At 48.8% G+C, this 20,057-nt stretch overlaps 9 protein-coding genes across 9 annotated transcripts, besides 1 other annotated feature; 4 read left to right on the forward strand and 5 right to left on the reverse strand.

The window, feature by feature from the left end:
• Positions 1-861: 861 nt before the first annotated feature.
• FPSE_06531 (uncharacterized protein) lies at positions 862-5,963 on the reverse strand (the record flags this gene model as incomplete). Its single annotated transcript, XM_009259649.1, has 6 exons — positions 862-1,578; positions 1,634-2,052; positions 2,104-3,103; positions 3,153-3,494; positions 3,555-5,690; positions 5,751-5,963. The coding sequence occupies 6 exons, from the start codon at positions 5,961-5,963 to the stop codon at positions 862-864; spliced, it is 4,827 nt and encodes a 1,608-aa protein (XP_009257924.1).
• Positions 5,964-6,714: 751 nt separating this feature from the next.
• On the forward strand, positions 6,715-8,818 carry FPSE_06532 (uncharacterized protein; the record flags this gene model as incomplete). The annotated part of the gene is made up of 2 exons (XM_009259650.1): positions 6,715-6,772; positions 6,831-8,818. The coding sequence occupies 2 exons, from the start codon at positions 6,715-6,717 to the stop codon at positions 8,816-8,818; spliced, it is 2,046 nt and encodes a 681-aa protein (XP_009257925.1).
• Positions 8,819-9,149: 331 nt separating this feature from the next.
• FPSE_06533 (uncharacterized protein) lies at positions 9,150-10,049 on the forward strand (the record flags this gene model as incomplete). The annotated part of the gene is made up of 2 exons (XM_009259651.1): positions 9,150-9,282; positions 9,334-10,049. The coding sequence occupies 2 exons, from the start codon at positions 9,150-9,152 to the stop codon at positions 10,047-10,049; spliced, it is 849 nt and encodes a 282-aa protein (XP_009257926.1).
• A 52-nt stretch (positions 10,050-10,101) lies between these two features.
• Positions 10,102-10,123: a repeat region.
• A 19-nt stretch (positions 10,124-10,142) lies between these two features.
• Positions 10,143-11,389, reverse strand: FPSE_06534 (uncharacterized protein; the record flags this gene model as incomplete). The annotated part of the gene is made up of 2 exons (XM_009259652.1): positions 10,143-10,729; positions 10,780-11,389. The coding sequence occupies 2 exons, from the start codon at positions 11,387-11,389 to the stop codon at positions 10,143-10,145; spliced, it is 1,197 nt and encodes a 398-aa protein (XP_009257927.1).
• Positions 11,390-11,708: 319 nt separating this feature from the next.
• Positions 11,709-13,283, forward strand: FPSE_06535 (uncharacterized protein; the record flags this gene model as incomplete). The annotated part of the gene is made up of 6 exons (XM_009259653.1): positions 11,709-11,737; positions 11,788-11,816; positions 12,014-12,028; positions 12,083-12,107; positions 12,213-12,644; positions 12,698-13,283. The coding sequence occupies 6 exons, from the start codon at positions 11,709-11,711 to the stop codon at positions 13,281-13,283; spliced, it is 1,116 nt and encodes a 371-aa protein (XP_009257928.1).
• Positions 13,284-13,649: 366 nt separating this feature from the next.
• Positions 13,650-14,072, reverse strand: FPSE_06536 (uncharacterized protein; the record flags this gene model as incomplete). Its single annotated transcript, XM_009259654.1, has 3 exons — positions 13,650-13,755; positions 13,812-13,895; positions 13,945-14,072. 3 exons carry the CDS (start codon positions 14,070-14,072, stop codon positions 13,650-13,652), a joined length of 318 nt encoding a protein of 105 aa, XP_009257929.1.
• Positions 14,073-15,077: 1,005 nt separating this feature from the next.
• Positions 15,078-16,598, reverse strand: FPSE_06537 (uncharacterized protein; the record flags this gene model as incomplete). Its single annotated transcript, XM_009259655.1, has 4 exons — positions 15,078-15,590; positions 15,643-16,387; positions 16,437-16,513; positions 16,575-16,598. 4 exons carry the CDS (start codon positions 16,596-16,598, stop codon positions 15,078-15,080), a joined length of 1,359 nt encoding a protein of 452 aa, XP_009257930.1.
• Positions 16,599-17,373: 775 nt separating this feature from the next.
• FPSE_06538 (uncharacterized protein) lies at positions 17,374-18,327 on the reverse strand (the record flags this gene model as incomplete). The annotated part of the gene is made up of 7 exons (XM_009259656.1): positions 17,374-17,483; positions 17,533-17,635; positions 17,684-17,728; positions 17,778-17,957; positions 18,017-18,112; positions 18,177-18,230; positions 18,298-18,327. 7 exons carry the CDS (start codon positions 18,325-18,327, stop codon positions 17,374-17,376), a joined length of 618 nt encoding a protein of 205 aa, XP_009257931.1.
• Positions 18,328-18,873: 546 nt separating this feature from the next.
• FPSE_06539 (uncharacterized protein) lies at positions 18,874-20,023 on the forward strand (the record flags this gene model as incomplete). Its single annotated transcript, XM_009259657.1, has 2 exons — positions 18,874-19,599; positions 19,649-20,023. The coding sequence occupies 2 exons, from the start codon at positions 18,874-18,876 to the stop codon at positions 20,021-20,023; spliced, it is 1,101 nt and encodes a 366-aa protein (XP_009257932.1).
• Between the last annotated feature and the right edge of the window lie 34 nt (positions 20,024-20,057).

The raw sequence follows: 20,057 nt of genomic DNA on the forward strand, positions 1-20,057 counted from the left end.
TGGAACTGGGACTGGGACCGGGACCGGGGCATTTACAATAAGTAATGTACCTGTTCTACCAGCCAGTGACCGCGGTCATACCTGCCATCATGCCATGTCTGACGCTGACACATGCCCTGTTTGCGCCTGCCTTGCCCCTCCTCGTGCCTGCTTCGGTGAAAAAAACTGACGTTGACGTCGACGTTTTGTTGGTCCCTTAATTCCACTTCGGCCCCACCCTTTCCCCACAGATCACGCTTAGGTACGTACCCGTCTGTTCCCGGTCGCTCGGGTGCCTTGGTATATTGATTTAAATTAATGGTTCATGAACGTTATGGTTATTAATTGATATTATTTTGTTCTTTTGTTCTTTTTTCTTCTCTGCTCCATAGGTCTTTGCATAAATCCAAAACACACTATTGTCACTTGTTTCAACTCCAGGGTGAGTGCAACGATATCTGCACAGTAAGTCGATACAACATTTATCTTGTATCATAAACGTTTCACTTGAGAATCTTATCAAAGTGATCATAGTACCTTCAAGTTAGCCAAAGCATTCTTGTCAGGATGTCATTAAGAAAAGGCTTAATCTGATAAATCGAGTCTTTAATCAATACGGATGCTCAAGTTAAAGTTTCAGAGAGAACTGAGAAGGTTCATGCTTTGATTCAAAGACCTCAAAACCAATAGTACCGTCAAGAAACAAAATTATATGCGAATTGAGTTGTGTCATTCAAAGATACTTTCTATCTGAGTGCCAGTTCCAATACGAATAGCCTGTACTGCAACACATCTTCATGCAATGCGTCCAATATTCATAAGCACATAAGCAGTATATCCTTTCTATACATAGTCCTCCACAGCAACACTCCAACATAGGTATCACGCACCTAGGTCGTAGTATACACAGTTGCCTGAGCGAAAATTGTAGAGGAACGCGTGCCGTGACCCGTTTTTCTTTTCATACATGTGCCGCCAGGTGTCCAACTGGTCATGAATCTCCCGTATGTACTTCTTCTCCGTAGTCGTAACTGAGTGTTCGACCTGTCGCCAGCCATCGGGTTCCGAGAGACATGTCTCGCGCATCAGGTCCATAACCTGATCTGTTGTCTCAATAGCCAAGACCGGCCCTTCGAGGAAAGATCGCACCAGGCTGCTCGCACTGACCTGGGCTTGTTCCACAACCGTTCTGCGGTTGAACTTTTTGCTCCGCGTTTGTGCCACCAACACACGAACTTCCTGCTCAGATTCTTTATCACCCGAGTTGGAGTCCGTGGTACTGTTGCCACGGAGCTTCACTACTGATCGCGAATCGCGTTCTCGAATCTCGTTACGAAGCCAAGCAAGCAATTGTGTCGATGGCATGTCCGCATCCGGGACATCCTTTCGCCCCATGCTCTTGATCTTCAAGATGGAGTCCTGTTTGATGATAATGATCCAAGAATACGTTTCATCACGGTGTTTCGACATTAAATCCTCAGGCGACCTAGCGTCTTTGGCCATCTCAGCGCTAATGTCGTGCGCCCAAAGGGTCTGGAGTATCTCAACACCTGACGATCTCAGCACAGCAGCATCGAAACTGGCGACAAGACAGTCACACTGCATCATATAATCAGTACAAGCCTTCAGCTGCAACTGTAGGGGATAAACTTACTCGTCGAGTGTTGAATATACCGTTTGATTCGTCTTCGGCCTTTTTTAAGAATGGACGCCCACCGGACTTCGGGGGTTTTGCCAATCGCTCCCATGCCAAACTAAACCCAACAGCGTGATGTTCTCCAAACTGACTGCCAACTTTCGGTCGATGTTCCTTGATAAGTTGATCGTATCTGCCACCAGCAGCAAAAACATCCTTGACCTTCTTGTCATAGAGGCAGGAGAAAAGAACGCCCCCTGTATAAAAGGCCTCCTTCAGACTGTTGAGAGGGTTGATGTAGACTTTAGTCCCCACACTCAAGTGCTTGCAATACTCTACGACTTCTTTGAGATGAGCGATAGTTGGCGAGGCTCGCTGGTACATATCGCTACCCTCAAAGAGAGTCTTGAGCTTGGCAAATGTCTTGTTCGGTGTGTCTATTTCAGGTCAGTTCTGTCGGACTTCGAATCGCAGCAACTCTTTCTTACCTCTAAAATCAAACTTTTGTAATTCGTCCACACTTGTAGCTGAAACACCCACAGTTGGCGACCGCAGCTCAATTCTAATTTTCTGCCAGGTGTAATTGTGAATGTTCAGCTTGCTCAGGACATCCGCCGCTCCGCTGCGACTAGCAGGCTCAATTCCACAATGCTCAAAAATAAGATGCAAAAGATCAGAGTGTCCAAGATGGAAACACATGGCTGTTGTAGACAACGAAGGGAATGTGTGAATGATCTCATCAATCACCTTGAGAACCTCCGCTTCTTTCAGGGCAAGATCCAGCGTGTCTGTAGTGACAATATCAAAATCGACTTCTCCAAACATAAGCGGCTGTCCCATGTCTTGCTTATCACGGAATACGTTGCCAAAGGTGAATGTTCGTTGAACAACCGGTCCGTTGGTTTGCTTGGCCATTATTCTTGCATTCCCAAGAGTTAGGTCGTAGGGCAGTTGGAGCACATTGCCATTGGGATCCAAAAGTTGAACGGCATTATCGCCATAGTGAGTGGATTTTGGATAAATGATACCACGAGGAGTTTCCAAGGCGCCATGGCGGCGGAAGATCGACACCAGTTCTTGTTTCACTAAACCCTGATTGAGTAACTCCTGAGGGCTCATATTCGCAGAAGACATATCCCAAGCGTAGTTCTTGGCAGGCTCCATGCGCTTTGCAAAGAGAGTCGAAAGCATCTTGCGATAGTAGGGCGAGCTAGGGTCTGCGAGTCCTGCAAGAGTGCGTCTGATAGTCTCACTCTCCATTTGAACCGGCAACTTTCCACTCTTGAGAAGGTCTGTACTCGATGGCCTTTCTTTCGGATTGTGGTTGACAAGAGACAGCACAATCTCGGTCTGAGCTTTCCCTGCAGGCTTGAAGTCTGATGGTAACACTGGCTGCGGCCGTCTAAGCTGGCCAAGTACATCTGCCTTTTGCATGCCCATTATGGGTAAATAGCACATCTCGAAGAATATGATTCCCAATGAATACATCTGATTTTGTTAGTCCAAGAAGGAGTTGCGGGTAACTTAATTCACTTACATCAACCTTTGTGCTGTATATGCCGTTCACTGTCGATCTCACCTCGGGCGCCGAGTAATAGGCTGTGCCAATACTTCTGGTCATATCGTCTGTCTCCAAGGTGTTCGCTGTGGTGGACTTCTCGACTGAGAACTGCCCGCTGGTGGCAAGTCCGAAATCACCAATCTTGACGTTGTCAATTCCGTCCGAGCTACTGCTGATGAAGATGTTTTCCGGCTTGAGGTCTCGGTGAACGATGCTCAACCCGTGAATATGAGCTAAACCCTCGAGGACCTGTCGGAAAAGTCTCCAGATCTCTGCCGTATTCTTGTAAAGGTTCCTGGCGATAAGATCCCTAAGAGTCTATCGAGTTTGGTCAGCAGACTATTATCCTCAGGGCAGCATAGGGGCCTGGCTACTTACTCGCTTTTCACAGTACTCCATAGAAATGTAGAGTATGGTTCTGTAAGAGCGTTGATAACGGGCGCGTCGCTGAAACATAGCATTCCTTTCTTTGTCCGGAGACACAACTCGATGGATAGACATTTCATCCAGTGACTCATCGTCTTCATCTGATGAGTCCTCTTCTTCGGAATCTTCTTCGGAATCGTCCTCATCTTCATCCGATTCTTCGAACCCGTAATCCGCGCCTGCATTGGATGAAATGAAATCAAGACCTCCTGTACTAGTGGCGAATTGGATGTCAATCCCAACAGACTCAGTGCCTTGTGTGTTCTCCTCCGTAATGTAACCGGTCGAAGTATCGTCCTCAGTATCACCTTGGTCGGTAATCTCCTCGACCCATGTGTTGTAGTATCGGACAACCGCAGGATGGCTAAGCTGGGACAGCAATCGAACCTCCTTTAAGATTTCTGTGAGACTGGCCTGTGATCGCTGCGTGATCTTCTTGATGGCATAGATCTGACCGTCGAGCTTTTTCCTTGCTTTGACAACTTCTCCAAACCCCCCCTTTCCCAGTCTGCCTTCTTCAACGAAGTCTTCTGTGTATCGTGACAGGGAAGGTCCTCGATGGGTGGTTGAATCACGCCGAAACTTTGGAATGGGCTGGAAGGAAGTCGCAGGGCTACTTGACAGGAGGGCAGATGTATCATCGAAGAGAACAGGGGCATCAGTGGCCAGGAATTCGCTGGATCCGAGCTCAAATGCTCTAGGTCTCTTTTGTTTATCTTCCCTAAAGAATCTACTCACTAGTTCATGTAGAGAATGAGAAAGGGTAACAGATTCCATAAGGTTCTTGGGCGATGAGTACGTTCGTAGCACGTCGAGGCCAAAAATCATCTGGACAAACACAACACCAAAATCCCAAATATCAGTCTTGAAAGTATACTGAGGTTTTGAAGTGCCGGCAATCTCTGGAGGCAGCCAATAAGCAGACTTGGCAGTGTGCAATCCAGGAAGTCCTGGCTTGTGGGAGTTGATGGAGTGGATTTCCCTTTGATACCAGGCATCAGAGATTTTAGGAATGATTTCACCTGTGGCTTCTCGGAACAGAAGAATGTTCCCTGGATGGATATCTTGATGAGCAATGTTCTTGTTGTGGAGAAAGTTGAGTGCATCTAGCAAGTCCCGCGTCCAAGAACGCACTTTGCCAATCTCAATTTGCCCTGCAAGTTCCAATAGCTCTTCCAAGGGACCCTTCTCTGCCAAAGGCGACAAGACACTTATAGTCCACGCATTTGCAACTGTGGGATCTGTGGCGAGTCCAGCCTGAACCCTGAAGTCTAAAACGTCAACGAGATGACGGTGCTGAATCCGCTTCACAGTCTTGAGATCTTGGAGGCGAGATTCGAGACTCTGAAGTTGAAGCTTGAACTCCTTCGCGTCCTTGCTTGTGTTGCGCAAGATGGTCTCCTTTAGTGCCATGGTCAAGCTGCCTTGTCCATTAGCCAGGACAGGCCTGACTGTATAAACGACAGACACAGGTCCTTGTCGTGGTTCGCATTTGCCTGCAACAGATTTGAAGACGATGGTGTTTCCCGACTTGTCTGTAGTGTTACAAAACTGGTCAAACTCAATCATCTCGTCTGTTTCTGTACTGGCGGTCAGCTCCTGGTGAGAGTTGCCGTTGGGACGGCGCTTCGACTCCTTGGCCTTCTGTTTCTGTCGGTCGATTTGTTGCTGAAGCATCTCGGCCATGACACGCTCCTCTTCCTGGGTCTCTTCCATCTTCTTGCGTTCTTCCTCTTCCTTCTTCTCCTGAGCTAACTTTGCCAAATAAGCTTCATGGCGTTCTCGTTCTTCTTCGAGGGACGGTAGGTGTTTGCCATCTGCCTTTGCTTGCGCGGCGTCCTCGAGAATATCGCGTACTCCTTCAACGATCTGATCGATCATCTCTTGTTCATCCTGGGCGAAGATCTTTGGTTTCGTCTCCAAGAACTTCTGAATCTTGAATTGGGTGACTTCCTTAAGATCATGCTTCTTCAAGGTGACAAGAGGTGGCGATTTCGGGTAGGTGGCAGTCATAACAAAGCTCAGCGTACAAGCAAAGTCTTCATCTTTGGATGCCTTTATCCGTATGTCAAAGTGTGGTTCGGTTTTCTATAGGGCGTGAGCTTCGGCTGCCCAGTTGGAGCTCGGGGGGACGTCGTAGGACTCTACCTTCCAGGCGCTTTGGGTTTCCGAATGCATAACAAAGTCGTCGCCATAGATAGCCTCGAGGGCAAGGATCTCGTTCTGTTGTAGTTCTTCATATTCGATTTTGTGGTTGACCTCCGGGCTCGCAGTAGGTTGGAGACCGGGGAAGCTTGAGTCATTGGTGTCGTTATTGAGAGTCAAGGGCGTCTTCCATACCCCAGGTTGTTTCCCCGCCATGTTTGCGCAGGTTCCAGAGGAGAGTCGAGTCACAGCAAAAGCCGTGACGCTCTACAGGGAAGAAGCCATGGCGGCGAGTAATAGTAATAATAAATTGAGATAAATGGTTGTTAAGGTCATCCAGTGAATGGATGAGAGATAAGAGAAGCCTCCTTCTGACGTAGAGTCGCAAAAAGTGGCGGGGTAGTTTTAATACTTTAGTCCATCACCTCCGTCTAGTATTTCCACTTAACGATTGACAACTCAGTTTGCGACGCTCTTACATGCAAAGGCGGTGTCGCTCCATCGAATTACAGGCGGCCACAGGGCTGATGAGGGGTTCATGGCAGTTCTTATGGCGGCCAATTAGTGTTTAACGTCACCTGGACCGCCTAGCACGCGCTGCAGGAATGCCTGATTTTGCATCCATTAGCGCAGGCCCCCAGGCAGGTTCCTTGGAAGCCCGAGCCGGAAGGTGGGGGACGCGCCAGGGTCCGCGGGTCTTTGTCTGCTTTTGCTTGGCCATGATCTACGTTACAGGCGGAAAGTAAACATACAGAAAACGAAAGTCAACATTAACATCCAACTCGACTGCAACTGCATTTCATCCAATCTTATCCTGCCACAACAAAACAATCGACAACATAGCAGGCTCGCCTCAAGATAAATGCCGTTGTTGTAATTTTCATAATCGCAGATGCGAACCCTTCCCCTTTCTTTCTTTTAAATATCCAACCATTCGCCCCTCGTTCACGTGCAACTCTATCACAAGATGTTGGGCTGGATGTTAAGACGCGGTGAGAACGCGCCAGAGCCAGTCAATGAAGGAGGTGCGCACCGTTAGCTCGGGAAACTATAACGGTCAAGTCAACTAACTTTTGCAACCAGATACAACTCAAATCGATGTGCCAGACACTCCTGCGCCCGTCTTCGCTGCCAGGGCGTTCAAAAGCGCAATATTTGGAACACCAGCGCGACCCAGCAACCAATCCACGAGAGCATCAGGGAAAAGCAAAAATGCCAGGATGGATCAGGAATCCTCCCGGACACCACAGCGACCGCAAGGAATACTTCTTACTCCGGGAACGGGCACTACGAGACGGAAGCGCGTATCATTCGGACAAGACGTCAAGAAAAATGCCAACCAAAACAAAGAGCCAGAATCGCGCCAGCGCACACGCTTGAACGAGGCGCTTGAGAAAGCATCAAAGACGGTGAATCAAAAGAACGAAGAGCAACAAGAACCAGACAATTCCTCAGACGAATGGGAAGAAGCCGATGACGAGGACTACTGCACACACGACATCACGATCGACCTTAACGAGCCTCATTCGCAGTCGGGCAGATACTGGAAGGAAGAATTTGAGAAATACCACGAGGATGCGAAAGTCGAGATGGAGAAGTTGCTCAAGTACAAGCAGCTAGCAAAATCCTATGCGAAACAGAAAGATGCAGAGGCGAATGAGCTTGCAGTAAAGCTCAAAGAAGAACAACAGAGGGTGATTGAGATGGAGAAGCAGATTGCCGAAGGTGCCTCCAAAATCGCATCAAAGCGCGGAGACAGGTCGGGCGAAAGCAGCGCCGATCTTCTGTCAACACTCACCAAGCAAACTGCCCTGGCCGTGCAATATCGAACGCGAGTGCAGGAGTTGGAGGACCAACTTGAAGAAATCCTTTGCGAACGAGAGGATGACCCAGATTGGAAGGACCGGAAGGGACGACAGACGACATCACCCAGGACTGAAAAGACCCTCCTTGAGACACAGAGCCAATTGAGACGAGCCCGTATGCAAGTCAAAGAAGCCGACGATCTTCGCAACCAAATATCCTCTCTGAAAACCCAGCTCAAAGCGGCCGAAAAACGAGCTGCCAAGGCCGAGGCGAACAACGAGACGAAGACCAGCGCGAAAGAAAAGACCGATGACGAACCTCTGCGCGAAGGATCGAGAGCGCAAGAGCTACGTGCCCAGCTTCGCGAAGCCCGAGAAGAAAATAAGAAAAAGGACGATGAATTGCGCCAGCTCAAGCAAGAATTTGAGGCTTACCGCAACGAAACTCAAGCACATAATGCGGACACAAACGCAGTACTGGAACGGGCACACGCCAAGATTGCAGAACTCAAAAAGGAGGTCAAGACGCTTAAGGCGGGAGGCCATGGTGCTCCTGAGCAAGATGATCACGCTGCGCGACCGAAGAGCTGGCATGCCCAATCAGATGCTGGCCGTCTGGTAGAAGAAGGTTCGAAGTCCAGGAACGTTGTATCGGACGAAAGCAACAGGGACCAAAGGCATGCCACGGCCCGACGAAGCTTCGACCTGACTGATTTAGAAGGCGACACAATGGAGCTCAAAACTACAGATCCCAATGTTCCTTCACTGCGACAGAAGTTCTCAGACGACGCTGTCCCAAGAGTCAGTAAATCCGATGTCGGTATGTCCAACATGGTCTCGTCAAGTCTCGGCAGCAAGCCGGACATTGGGCGGCCTAGATGGCAACCATTTGTTCCACGATCGCCAAGAAATCGAGGGTACCTTGGCGAGGAAATTGCCAAGCGTATCGAAAACGGAGGTGAAACTCCCGGTCGGCCAAACTTTGAAGAGATTACCGTTCCTGATTTACCCGCACTCGCCAAGTCCATTGCTCAGTCAAAACGAACCACTTCTACGGGAAATATGGACGAAAAGATCGATTTGTTGCAGGATCACTATGCACGCCTCGGAGGTCCCGATCCAAAAAACAGTGTATTTACTGCCAACGCATCGAGGCTACCACCCGAGCGCAGAGCTGCAGCAATCGCAAGAATCGAGCAAAGAATGGCAGAAAAGAAGCGCATGCGCGGAAGAAAGGCATTTGACAAGGAGAATGTTCGGCCTTGAGCAAGATGGTCGGTCTGCCGTACATATGAGGTACCAAGACTGTGCTGAGCAGGGAAAGGTCAACGGATTGAGATGTTTTAACGTGGTTGCTAATAATTGTATGTCGATCAGTGTGGGAAAGACTGTGTTGGTTTGAGCATTGGCATGGAGTTTTGGGGTTGTATCTGATAAAATCCCGGCTGTTGGATTTACATGATGATGGTTGTCATGGTTTTTGTTTTGTTTTGATAGAGTCTGGGCCTAGGCCTTTTTAACTATCTCGACCGTCTTATCTCGTAACGAGCTATTTTGATACTCAACTTAACATCGTAAAATAACTTGAAATCTCATAATGCCTGCCGAAATATTGATACCGACTGATGCGAATCTTATACAAGATGAGATTTTGGAATTAGAAAAGCGTCTTCACGACGCAAAGGCGCGTCTTAACAAAGTCCAACCTTCACCACCCCTGTCTCCAGCACGTAAGTCACCCTACTATGTATAGATAAGGAGTATAAACTCATATACCATAGCTCATCTGGCCGAAACAACTCATTTTCTGCTTCTTTTATCAGACTCGGCACTTCCATTGGGTTCATTCGCTTTTAGTAGCGGTCTCGAGTCTTATTTGGCTCATCAACCTCGCGCGTCGGCATCATTCGCCTCTTTTCTTCCAGCATCGTTATCCTCGTTCGCTGCGACGACGCTCCCTTTTGTTCTCGCAGGACACCGCAACCCAGAAAGACTTCCTCAGTTAGATGACCAGCTTGATGCTGCTATCATATGTACTGTAGGTCGGCGTGCTAGTGTCGCGCAAGGTCGTGCGTTGCTGGGAATATGGGATCGTTCATTTCGGTCAAGTTGTCCGAATGTTGATGGGCGCGCATTAAAAGAATTTGCAGCAATGTTAAGACAAGAGAGCCAGAAAGAAGTGCCGTTAGTCTCTGCTCATTTAGCACCGTTATTTGGAGCGGTATGCGCTCTTGTTGGGCTGGGATTGCGACAGACGGCGTACGTCTTTATGCTGAGTCACGTCAAGGCATTGATCTCTGCAGCGGTGAGAGCGAATGTCTTTGGTCCTTATCACGCGCAAAAGGTTTTAGCTGGGCAACAGGTGCAAAGAATGATTGACGACATGATTGACCGAGAGTGGGCGACCCCCGTGGAAGAAGCAGGTCAAACAGTGCCTGCTATGGATCTCTGGATCGGACGACACGAGATACTATATTCGAGAATATTCAACAGCTAGGTAATATTTGCTGTTTGGGTGGTATCATTATTGTTACATGAAATATCTATGCATTTTTAATAAAAAATAAAAATCAATCAAAACGCCTTGAACCTATTCATCATCGCTGTCGCTATCGTATGCCACCAGGGGCCCTGCTGAGGCCGCGGCCTTGGGTTTCGATGCCACCGCCACCTTGGCCTTGTTGAGAGCCGCAAGAGTACTGCCTGAGAAGATGCCACCGACTTCCTGCTGCGGTTGGTGCTCTTCCGCCTGGGCTTGTCCGGCCTCTCCGTTCTCAATCATCGGTCGTTCCTGGTATTCCACTTCGAAACCTTCTCGTCCCAGAGGATTGACCGACTGAGCTCCTCGAGCAAAGTGGATTTCGTCAGGCGCCTCGTATCCCTCAAGACCATAACTGCTCTCAATCTTCCGTCTCTTTCTAGCCTCTGGGTCTCGGCCTTCGATCTCGGCGACGAACTCTGCAGGGAGAGCTCTGCGGATTGCATCAGCAGCCTGCTCCTCAATCTTACGCGCCTCTCGCGCTTGCGCCATGGGATTAGGGTCGGCAGTTGCCCATCGAACGTTGAGAACCTCATCGTGGTCGAGGGACTGATGCGCCATGGCCTCTTTGGCGAATTCGGCGTTGGCCTGGTTGACGTATGTGACGAACGCGACACCTCGGGTGTTGAGAACACGAACTATTCCAATTAGTACCATGTCTGCCATTTGACACAACTAAAAAACTTACTGCGCTCGACGGGACCCCATTCTGCGAAATGTCGCGCCACGATCTCTTCAATATCATCGGTAACGTGAATCCTTCCCGCGTAGACTGTTCGGTTCTGCCTCATGAAACTTCCCACACCACCCATATCATCTCGGTAGTCGGAGAACTTGTCGCGTCCGAAGCAGTCGACGTTGGGGTTGAAATGATCGTATGTTCCGGGGAGTCGATGAAGAAAGTCGCAGTCTTGACCCTTGGGGCAAATTCCACGCGCAAAGCGCAAGCAGAAAAAGCTTCCTGGTATCGTATCGGCCTTGGTGTATCCACTGTCTTTTGAGACGTTGCAGCGACTCTTAGCCTTGGTCTTGGATAGATACTTGTCTTCTCTATCACCGCCAGACCACTTGTTGTACCAGATGTTGAAGATCGTACCGGTCTGGGGAGGGGGCTCTGTTGTGAAGAAATCGGGATCGACTTGTGCTCGCGCAGGTCGCTTCTTCTTGCGGATAATCTTCTTGACGACCTTCTTTCCGGTGGGCGCCGCGACTTCGTTATTTGTTGTCGCTACTACCATTTCCTGGTTCTCCTGCTCAGCGACCGGCGCCAACTCAACTTGTTCTGCTGTGTCGGCCATGATTTCGATTTAGGGAGATGAATTGTCGAAAAGTCGTTGTGGTGGCAACGCGACAAGCCTGTGCTGGTGATGCAAGGCTGGCTGTAAAAGATTCTGGGGGAGAGTTGGAGGTCAAAAAAGGAAAGCGGTGAAGCTGACTTCCAGCACCTGTGGAGCTCGATATTCGAATTCTGCCACCACTTCATCAGGCCTTCAACCCCCCACTCATGATTTAGATCTTAGACAGGCGCCGCGGAATTGAGACTTATACTCTGTTTGATTTGTCTTTATTTTTCTAGGTGTTTCTACAGACGCACCTGCGTCTTAAACAAACGGCAAGATGGTGAACATCACGGAAAAGATCAAGGAGTAAGTTGGTTCCTGAGAATGATGGCGGGGCATCACTGACATGGCGATAGGATTGAGGAGGAGATGAAGAGGACCCAAAGTGAGTGAGAAGTGCAATATTTATGAGTCTGGATATGAAACTCTGCGGGAATTCTCCTGGAGAACGACTGAGGTGGAGGCTTGTGATGGCTACCCCAGGCCATCATGAGATCTACACCCAGCCCGAACTTGACCACATACCTTTATTCAACACATATTGATCTTTCGAGTCAAGAATATTTGCTAACTTACTTTTAGAAAACAAGGCAACCGGTATGTCTCTGTGGATATCTGATTCCATTATGCAGTGATGTTAACGCAGTGCAGAATATCACTTGGGTCTATTAAAAGGGTAAGTCCAGATTTATCAACCCAACAGTATTATCTGCTATCAGTTCTAGCTTTCCTTTCTTCCCTTCTAAGAATTTACCGAACCACTTTATACTGACAATTTCAGAAAACTTGCTCGACTAAGGGCGCAACTGCTGGAGCCTGGTCCTGGAGCCGGAGGTGGTGGCGGTTCAGGTTTCGATGTGAGCAAAAGTGGTGATGCGCGAATTGCCCTCGTCGGTTTCCCCTCTGTAGGAAAATCGACGTTCTTATCCAAGGTCACAAAGACAAGGTCAGAGGTCGCCTCTTATGCTTTCACAACCTTGACAGCCATTCCTGGTGTGCTCGAGTACGGTGGTGCTGAGATTCAGCTTCTCGATCTTCCCGGTATTATCGAAGGTGCTTCCGAAGGCAAGGGTCGAGGACGACAGGTTATCTCGGCTGCCAAGACCAGTGATCTTATTCTCATGGTTCTCGATGCTACCAAGAAGGCTGAGCAAAGAGCGCTGCTGGAGGCTGAACTGGAGGCAGTCGGTATCCGTCTCAACCGAGAACCACCGTAAGTGCTTAAACCGAGACAATCTTGAACCGCTACTAATTTGAAACCTGTAGCAACATTTACCTCAAGGTCAAGACAGCGGGTGGTATGAAAATCACATTCTCGTCCCCTCCCAAGAGACTGGACGAGAAGATGCTTTACAACATTCTGCGAGATTACAAGATCCTCAACTGCGAGGTTCTTGTGCGTGACGAGAACGCCACAGTTGACGACTTTATCGATGTTATCATGAAGGACCACAGAAAGTACATCAAGTGCTTGTACGTCTACAACAAGATCGACAGCGTCTCACTCGATTTCCTCGACCAGTTAGCGCGTGAGGACCACACAGTCGTCATGAGTTGTGAGGACGACCTGGGTATCCAGGATGTTATCGACAGATGCTGGAAGGAGCTCAAGCTGATCCGCATCTACACCAAGCGCAAGGGTGCAGAGCCCGATTTCGGCGAGGCGCTGATCGTTCGCAGCAACAGCACTGTCGAAGATGTGTGTGATCGTATTCACAGGACTCTCAAGGATACGTTCAAGTATGCCATGGTGTGGGGTGCCAGTGCAAGACATATTCCGCAACGGGTTGGTCTGAGTCACCCTGTGGCGGATGAGGATGTTGTGTATATCTGCACAGCCTGGAAGGCATAGATGTATACACTTTTTTTAAGAAAAAAATTCAACAAAAACGTCATCATGTCCAATATTACACACATTCATTGTTTCGTATATCAAACATGTTGTATTGATAAAGATCGTATATAAACCGGCGACCAGAAAAGAGCCAAGCCAAGCCCTGTCATTGCATCATGTCATTACAACCCAAAGTGTGTAATCCTACACCACTATTGATGTGCGTGTATATGTGTACGTCAAGTGAACACCAAACGCCCTAGACCAGACCTCCAGCGGTTCAAATAAACACCATGGGCTAACAGCCACTAACCAGCAAAAAAGCAAAAGGAGCATCCCGAACCAGTGGGATATACTCTAATCGAAGAAGATAAAAACGATGCTTTATAGCTGGAAGGCACCCTTGGTTGGTGCTGGCCTTGCGCCAAAGGGATTATCGCCTTGGAGTTTCTTAGCGCTCGCTTGGGCGAAGAGAGACTTGGGCTTGGCTCTGGAAGGAGTGTTAGCTGGTTGATACTAGATAACAGGATAAAGGGGAAGACGAACTTGCTAGCGTGCTTGTTTCGCAGGGCGTTGATCTTTTGGGAGCAAGGGCTCATGATGCCGTCGGATGGCGAGACGTACTTGTCACTACTTCAACGTTAGAACTGATAGTCATCTCTCAAGGAAAGTTACTTACGTCTCGTCGTCAGCCATCTTGGAGTGGAAGGCTTGACGGTGGTACTCCATGCTCTTAACGTCCTTAACAGCTGGCTGCTCAGTCATGGGAACGTTGACGTCCTTATCGGCGAGAACCTTAGCAGACATGATGAAGGCGTTGAAAGTAGTAACGAAGGGTGTATGTTGGAGAGAGGTATATGATCGATTGAGAGAGAGATGTAGTAGTGAACGGTTGTTTGATTCTTTGTATGTGTATGTGAGAGTGAAAGTGAAAGAAACAATTGTGATGAGTTGCGAGTTCTTTATGTTAAGGGTAGTGCCGTCTATGAAATAGGTGTGCCATGCACAACTAGCAGAAAATTAGCAGGCAAAGTAAACGGTGCCTGACGTTGACGGGGCAACGGGCAATTAGTGAAAATTGCAAGGATATGGGGGTAGCAGCGATCGGATGACGTTGGTTGTTGCCGCGTTCTACTGTGCTAATGCTGGAATGAATGGATACGTACAGCGGTACAGGGCAGGGCCTGTTAGAGTTAGAGACTCCACTGTGAGAAATAGCACGCTGAAGCCTATGTTTAACGCGGGCACGCCGTGAACAGCGCGCCATCACTGGGGTAATAGGAGTCCATGGCATGACTTGTGTTTAATAGCTTGGACCCTGAGGGTATGATTTCTAGGAGGAAAGGGGTTGGGTTTTGACTCATAATAGGAGTAAATGATGCGTCAATACGACTGAGCGTGTTGAATGTGTGAAACAACATCCATATGACAACGGATATATCCTTTCGCACTATAGTAGCTACCTAACTAAACTGAAGCCCAATGACATCTGTTCAAACTAATATAGGCTGAATCGCTGAGCCGTTCTTCTTTTGTTATTGTTATTGTTGGAGGGCATTTGTGTTTACATGTCTTTGTTACTTCAATCAAGATCAGTACGGGTGCGCCCGTATATCAAATAGGAGGTACTAGGTTTACAGTATTCCCTGAACTGGCAATTGACCAGGTTGATGAGCTTTGGAATTGGCTGTGGTCAGAGCGCAACCTATGAAACATCATGATTTTTCAATAAACTAACAGCTTAGCTACTCTAATCGTCCATGCTCAAGCAAACAAACAAATATGTGGCTACTAACTCAACCAACTATAACCTTACAACTTAGCCTTGTGCTGTATTCTAGCGCCGGGCTGAAGTCTCTCGACACCATAAGCCTTCAACAACTCCTCAGTCTTGGCTCTCTGCATCTTAATCGTAGCAGTTGCCTCCGCGCTGCGCTTGTTCTCGTTGCGTCCCATCTGCTGCAGATGCACCTCATCTGGTCCATCAGCGAGTCGCAGCGTTCTAATACCAGCCCACATGTACGCCAGTGGGGTATCCTGAGAGACACCCGCACCACCGTAGGCCTGGATAGCACGGTCGATAACAGTAAGAGCTGTCTGGGGAATGAGAACCTTTGCTTCAGCGATCTCCTTGAGGGCCTTCTTGGGACCTAGGTCGTCCATCTTGATGGCTGCGTTGAGAACAATGAGACGGGCAGCGTCGATTTCGATACGAGATTTGGCGATCCATTCAATAATGACACCGTGCTCGCGGAGGAGTTTGCCGAATGGCTTCTTGGACTCGTCGTTGACTCGGAGTAGCATCCAGTCAAGAGCGCGCTCAGCCTATATTATTGTTAGTGTATATTTCTCCGGTCTGAAGGTTCAGGTAACTTACAGCACCAATGCTGCGCATAGCATGGTGGATACGGCCAGGTCCGAGACGGCCCTGGATAATCTCAAATCCACGTCCCTCTCCAAGGACAAGGTTAGAGGCAGGTACCCTCACGTTGTTGAATGTAAGGTGTCCGTGACCGTGGGGCGCATCATCGAAACCGTAGACCTTGAGCATACGGTTGATAGTAATACCGGGTGTCTCAGCAGGCACCAAAATAACGGATTGTTGGCGGTAAGGGTCCTTGTTATCGGGATCTGTCTTGCCCATGACAATGTAGATCTTGCATCGTGGGTCACCAGCACCGCTAGACCACCACTTCTGTCCATTGAGAACATACTCGTTACCCTCGCGACGGATGCTCAACTCGATGTTGGTAGCATCTGAGGAAGCGACCTGGGGCTCTGTCATGAGGAAAGCTGAGCGGATCTTGCCGTCCATGAGAGGCTTCAACCACTGGGCCTTCTGAGCGTCGTTGCCGTACTTGGCCAGAACCTCCATGTTACCTGTATCAGGGGCAGCACAGTTGCAAGCCTCGGACGCGACGTGTGAGCGACCGAGCCACTCGGCCATGAGACCGTATTCAAGGTTAGTCCAGCCAGGAGACTCCTTGTAATGGCCCTTGGGAAGGAACATGTTCCAGAGACCGAGCTTGCGGGCCTTCTCCTTCAGATCCTCAATGATGGATGGGTGTCCTTCCCAGCGGGCATCGCCCTCGCCAGCAAGGGCTTCCACTACAGGGTCGGCACTGTTGAAGGTTAGCAATGAGTTTGCGCGAGTGTGGGATTGAAACTGACGGAATGCATTCTTCCTCGACAAACTTGGCGACAAGGTCAAGCTGCTTCTTGGCAGCATCGCTGACGCGGTTGGCAGCCTAAGTCACTAACGTTAGTTTTATATTCGTCTCGACTATATCAAAGGACAACGGCGCGTACAATGGCTGGGATTCGCGCAGACATGATGTGGACTTGTGGATGGTGATTATAGTGTGGCGTAGTAAGGGGTAATAGTCGTCACAAGTGATGAGGCAGAGAGTCTCAACAGCAATATCTTGAGGAATAAAAAAAGCAGAAAGAGAAAAGGGATTGTCTAGAGATATGAAGAAACAGAATACAAGCTACAGTAAATTAATTCTACCCCAGGTTTGTCCAGCTCCAACTTCTCCGCACATCATCGAATGTCCAGGTTTGATGGAGCCGAGGTTCGCGGCTGCTGACTACACGATTTGAACCTCTCACGGCTTGAGGAATGAGATGTGGAGACATTGAAATCCGGGGTACTTGTCGCTATCATTGGGAGCTCTCCGCAGGCCTCGGAGCTGAGTGGGTCCAATGCCTCGGACATGGACAGTTCGAGCTTCAGGCTTCCAGTTATGGATTAAAGCTCGACTTAGGATTGATAATGGATCGACTTTGATCAACTAGTGGCCTGATGGCTTCATCTTCCCGGCTATCTTCATACATGGTCAAGATATCAACAGTGGGACATCACCTACACAAGCAACATCTTGAGATACCCATGAGATTGACAGCACTGTCACCAAGAACTAGACATGATTTAAAAGAGAGAGAACTCGCATCCATGTATGAACACCAATGAGAAACAAAAAGACTAAACCCAGGCTGCCTCAGTATGCTACTTCCAGGCAACATCAATGATCCACCTCCTCTTCAACCAATGCTGTTGCGCACCCCATGACACAAACAGCTCTCCACCGCTCTTCGTCTATCCACTTTAACAAGCACAGCCATCGCGGTCGTTCTCAATGTGGATGTTAATCGGGTCATCAAAGTCGCCGCTGAACTCTTCAGACTCTTCTTGGGCCAGAGCATTACGGGCAATGACTGCAAACTGTTAGTTATAAACAATAACAACCGGCGAAAAAGCACTCACCCTCAAAAGCCTGATCAATGTTGATTGCCTCCTTGGCACTTGTCTCAAAGTAAGGAATGTCGCCTTTGGACTGGCAGAAAGTCATGGCGCGCTTGTTGGAAATCTTGAAGACGTTAGATCACTATCAGTATACAGATTCCAGTAGACTTACAACTCGCTTGCTTTCTTCGACATCAATCTTGTTACCAAGCACGACCTAAACCCTGTTAGCACGCTTCATTCATCCAATCTGATAGACCACTAACAAATGGGAAGTTGGGAGGGTCACGGGGAGAAGCCTGGATGAGGAACTCGTCTCTCCAGCTGTCCAGCGCCTCGAAACTCTTGGCATTGTTGACGTCGTAGACTAGGACGCAGCAGTCGGCGCCTCGGTAGAACGCAACACCGAGGGACTGGAATCGTTCTTGGCCGGCAGTATCCCAAAGCTATCCAGAATAATCAGTCTTTTGTCTCAAAAGGTAGGGCTTGTGCCTCCTTGTCCTACCTGCATAGTAACTTGTCGATCGTCGACCAGGACCTCTCGAGTCAGGAAATCGGCGCCGATGGTAGCCTTGTAGCTCGCACTGAACTTCTTATTGACCTATAATCACAGGATCGGTATCAGTCACGGGCAATTCCGATCGGTTTCAGCTGGAGTTGCGTACATATTGGTTCATCAAGCTGGTCTTTCCAACACCGCTATCGCCCAAGATGATAACCTATTCCACTCTTGTATTAATACTCAAGTTCCCGGAGAATTCTGGACAATTTTCTGTCATATCGCACCTTGAGAAGAACCTTCTTTCGAGAAGACATGATGAATAATCGTTTGTAAAAAGGGAGCGGTGTTCAATGACGTTATCTCAAGCCTTCGAAACACAATTGTCGAGGCGCCGTCGGGTATCTAGCTTCTTCTGAAGCCCGAATTCGCTATCGTTCGAGTCGCTATGTTTGTTCGTATAATTACAGACCCTCTGCTATTGTATCTGATCTGGCACAAGAGTCCAGTCGTGAAATGTCGGATTCGCAAAAGGTTGGTGTTGTTTGGAGATGGCGGCAGCAGATGACGGTGGGCGGAGGTACCAATGTCGCAGCCTCGTCCGTCGCTCGAGGTGATGTATATAGCGCTAGTCTTGTTTTAGTTTAGCGGTATGCATAAGTCAAGAAGTGGGTTCAAAGCCACCGGTGGTTGGTCCTTATGCATCTCCACGTGACATCATATGCAGCTCTATCATGCGACACCGACCAGCCATGATTAAGGAGGGATGCTTTACTTGGTAGTTGGTTACCATTTTTGGTGAGCTTCAACGATCAACACTCCAGACCTCATGGATGTATCACAGAGGCTAACACGGTTGAATCATGGCGGATGACGGCCTTCTCAACAAGGTCCACGCTCTGAGCGATCTCGAGCTGGCCTTACTTCTCTGTCTAATTAGTCGCGAACATTGCCTTGTTAGCACACCCTCTGAAGCCATCGACGACTTGATACAGGAACTACAACTGGTGGCTACAAAGACCTTTGGACTCAGCTGGGTTGTCATCGACTGTAATCCCTCGACGACCCTCGAAGATTTTGCCTCTACTCTTCTCCTCGGCAATCAGGCTTCTCCCTCAAGCCACTCGCCTACAGTATTGCGCAACCCTGATTCATACTTTACAACGAGGCCATCGACGTCGCATCCACGCACACCGCTAAGCCCTCTTACTCCCGGCGGCGCATTCGCATCTCAGATAGCCAACGTCGTTCTTGCAAAAAATCTCGACCGAGCACCACAAGCCGTTCAGATCCAGGCCCTAGAACTTCTCCGAACCCGTCGCATCTTTACACGAACGTCTGTACAAACTGCCCCGAAGCAATTTGTCTTTGTTCCGGTATTACAGGCTGCCAGTGGAGGCGAGGCTCGTGTAACGGCACACCTGAATGACTTTTTATATATAACTTATTGGCACAATCCCGAGGATGGCTTCGTTAATCTGGATGAAGCTGATGCTGGTAACGATGCAGACACCGCATCAACGGGAAGTGTCGTGAAAAGGGGCCCTGGTGAGGGAACCACATCAACCCCACCTTTGATCGTCGAGACTGTATGTTGCTTCCTCTCATGTTAATGGGTACACAACTAACCATTAACAGGACATCAGCTACCTTGGCTCGCTGAGTAAAGAGGCCCAAGTGGATATCGAGGTTACACGTTACCAGATGAACATCGTTTCATTCCTTCGTATGCACCGAGCTGTCGCTGGAGGCATGAGCCCCACGGCTACAAAGCACTTCGGTCAACTAATACGCTGTCTTGCTGCTTTGCATGGTCTAGACTTTGTAACGCCAGCTCTTGTTAGACTTGCTACTTCCAAGGTTTACTTGCACCGGATCCAGCTGACACCTCCAGGAAAGGAGAGGAGTATGCAATGGGGCAGCAGAATAGAAGCAGTAGAAGCACTACTGGAAGACATTGGTCCTGAAGATGTCATAGAAGATGTCCTGGGCATGGTGACCGCGCCGGTTTGAGGCCGGTACCTTGTATTAAATAGTTCTATAATAA

The sequence above is a fragment of the Fusarium pseudograminearum genome, chromosome 3 (genome assembly GCF_000303195.2).
Source record: "Fusarium pseudograminearum CS3096 chromosome 3, whole genome shotgun sequence".
NCBI lineage: Eukaryota > Fungi > Ascomycota > Sordariomycetes > Hypocreales > Nectriaceae > Fusarium > Fusarium pseudograminearum.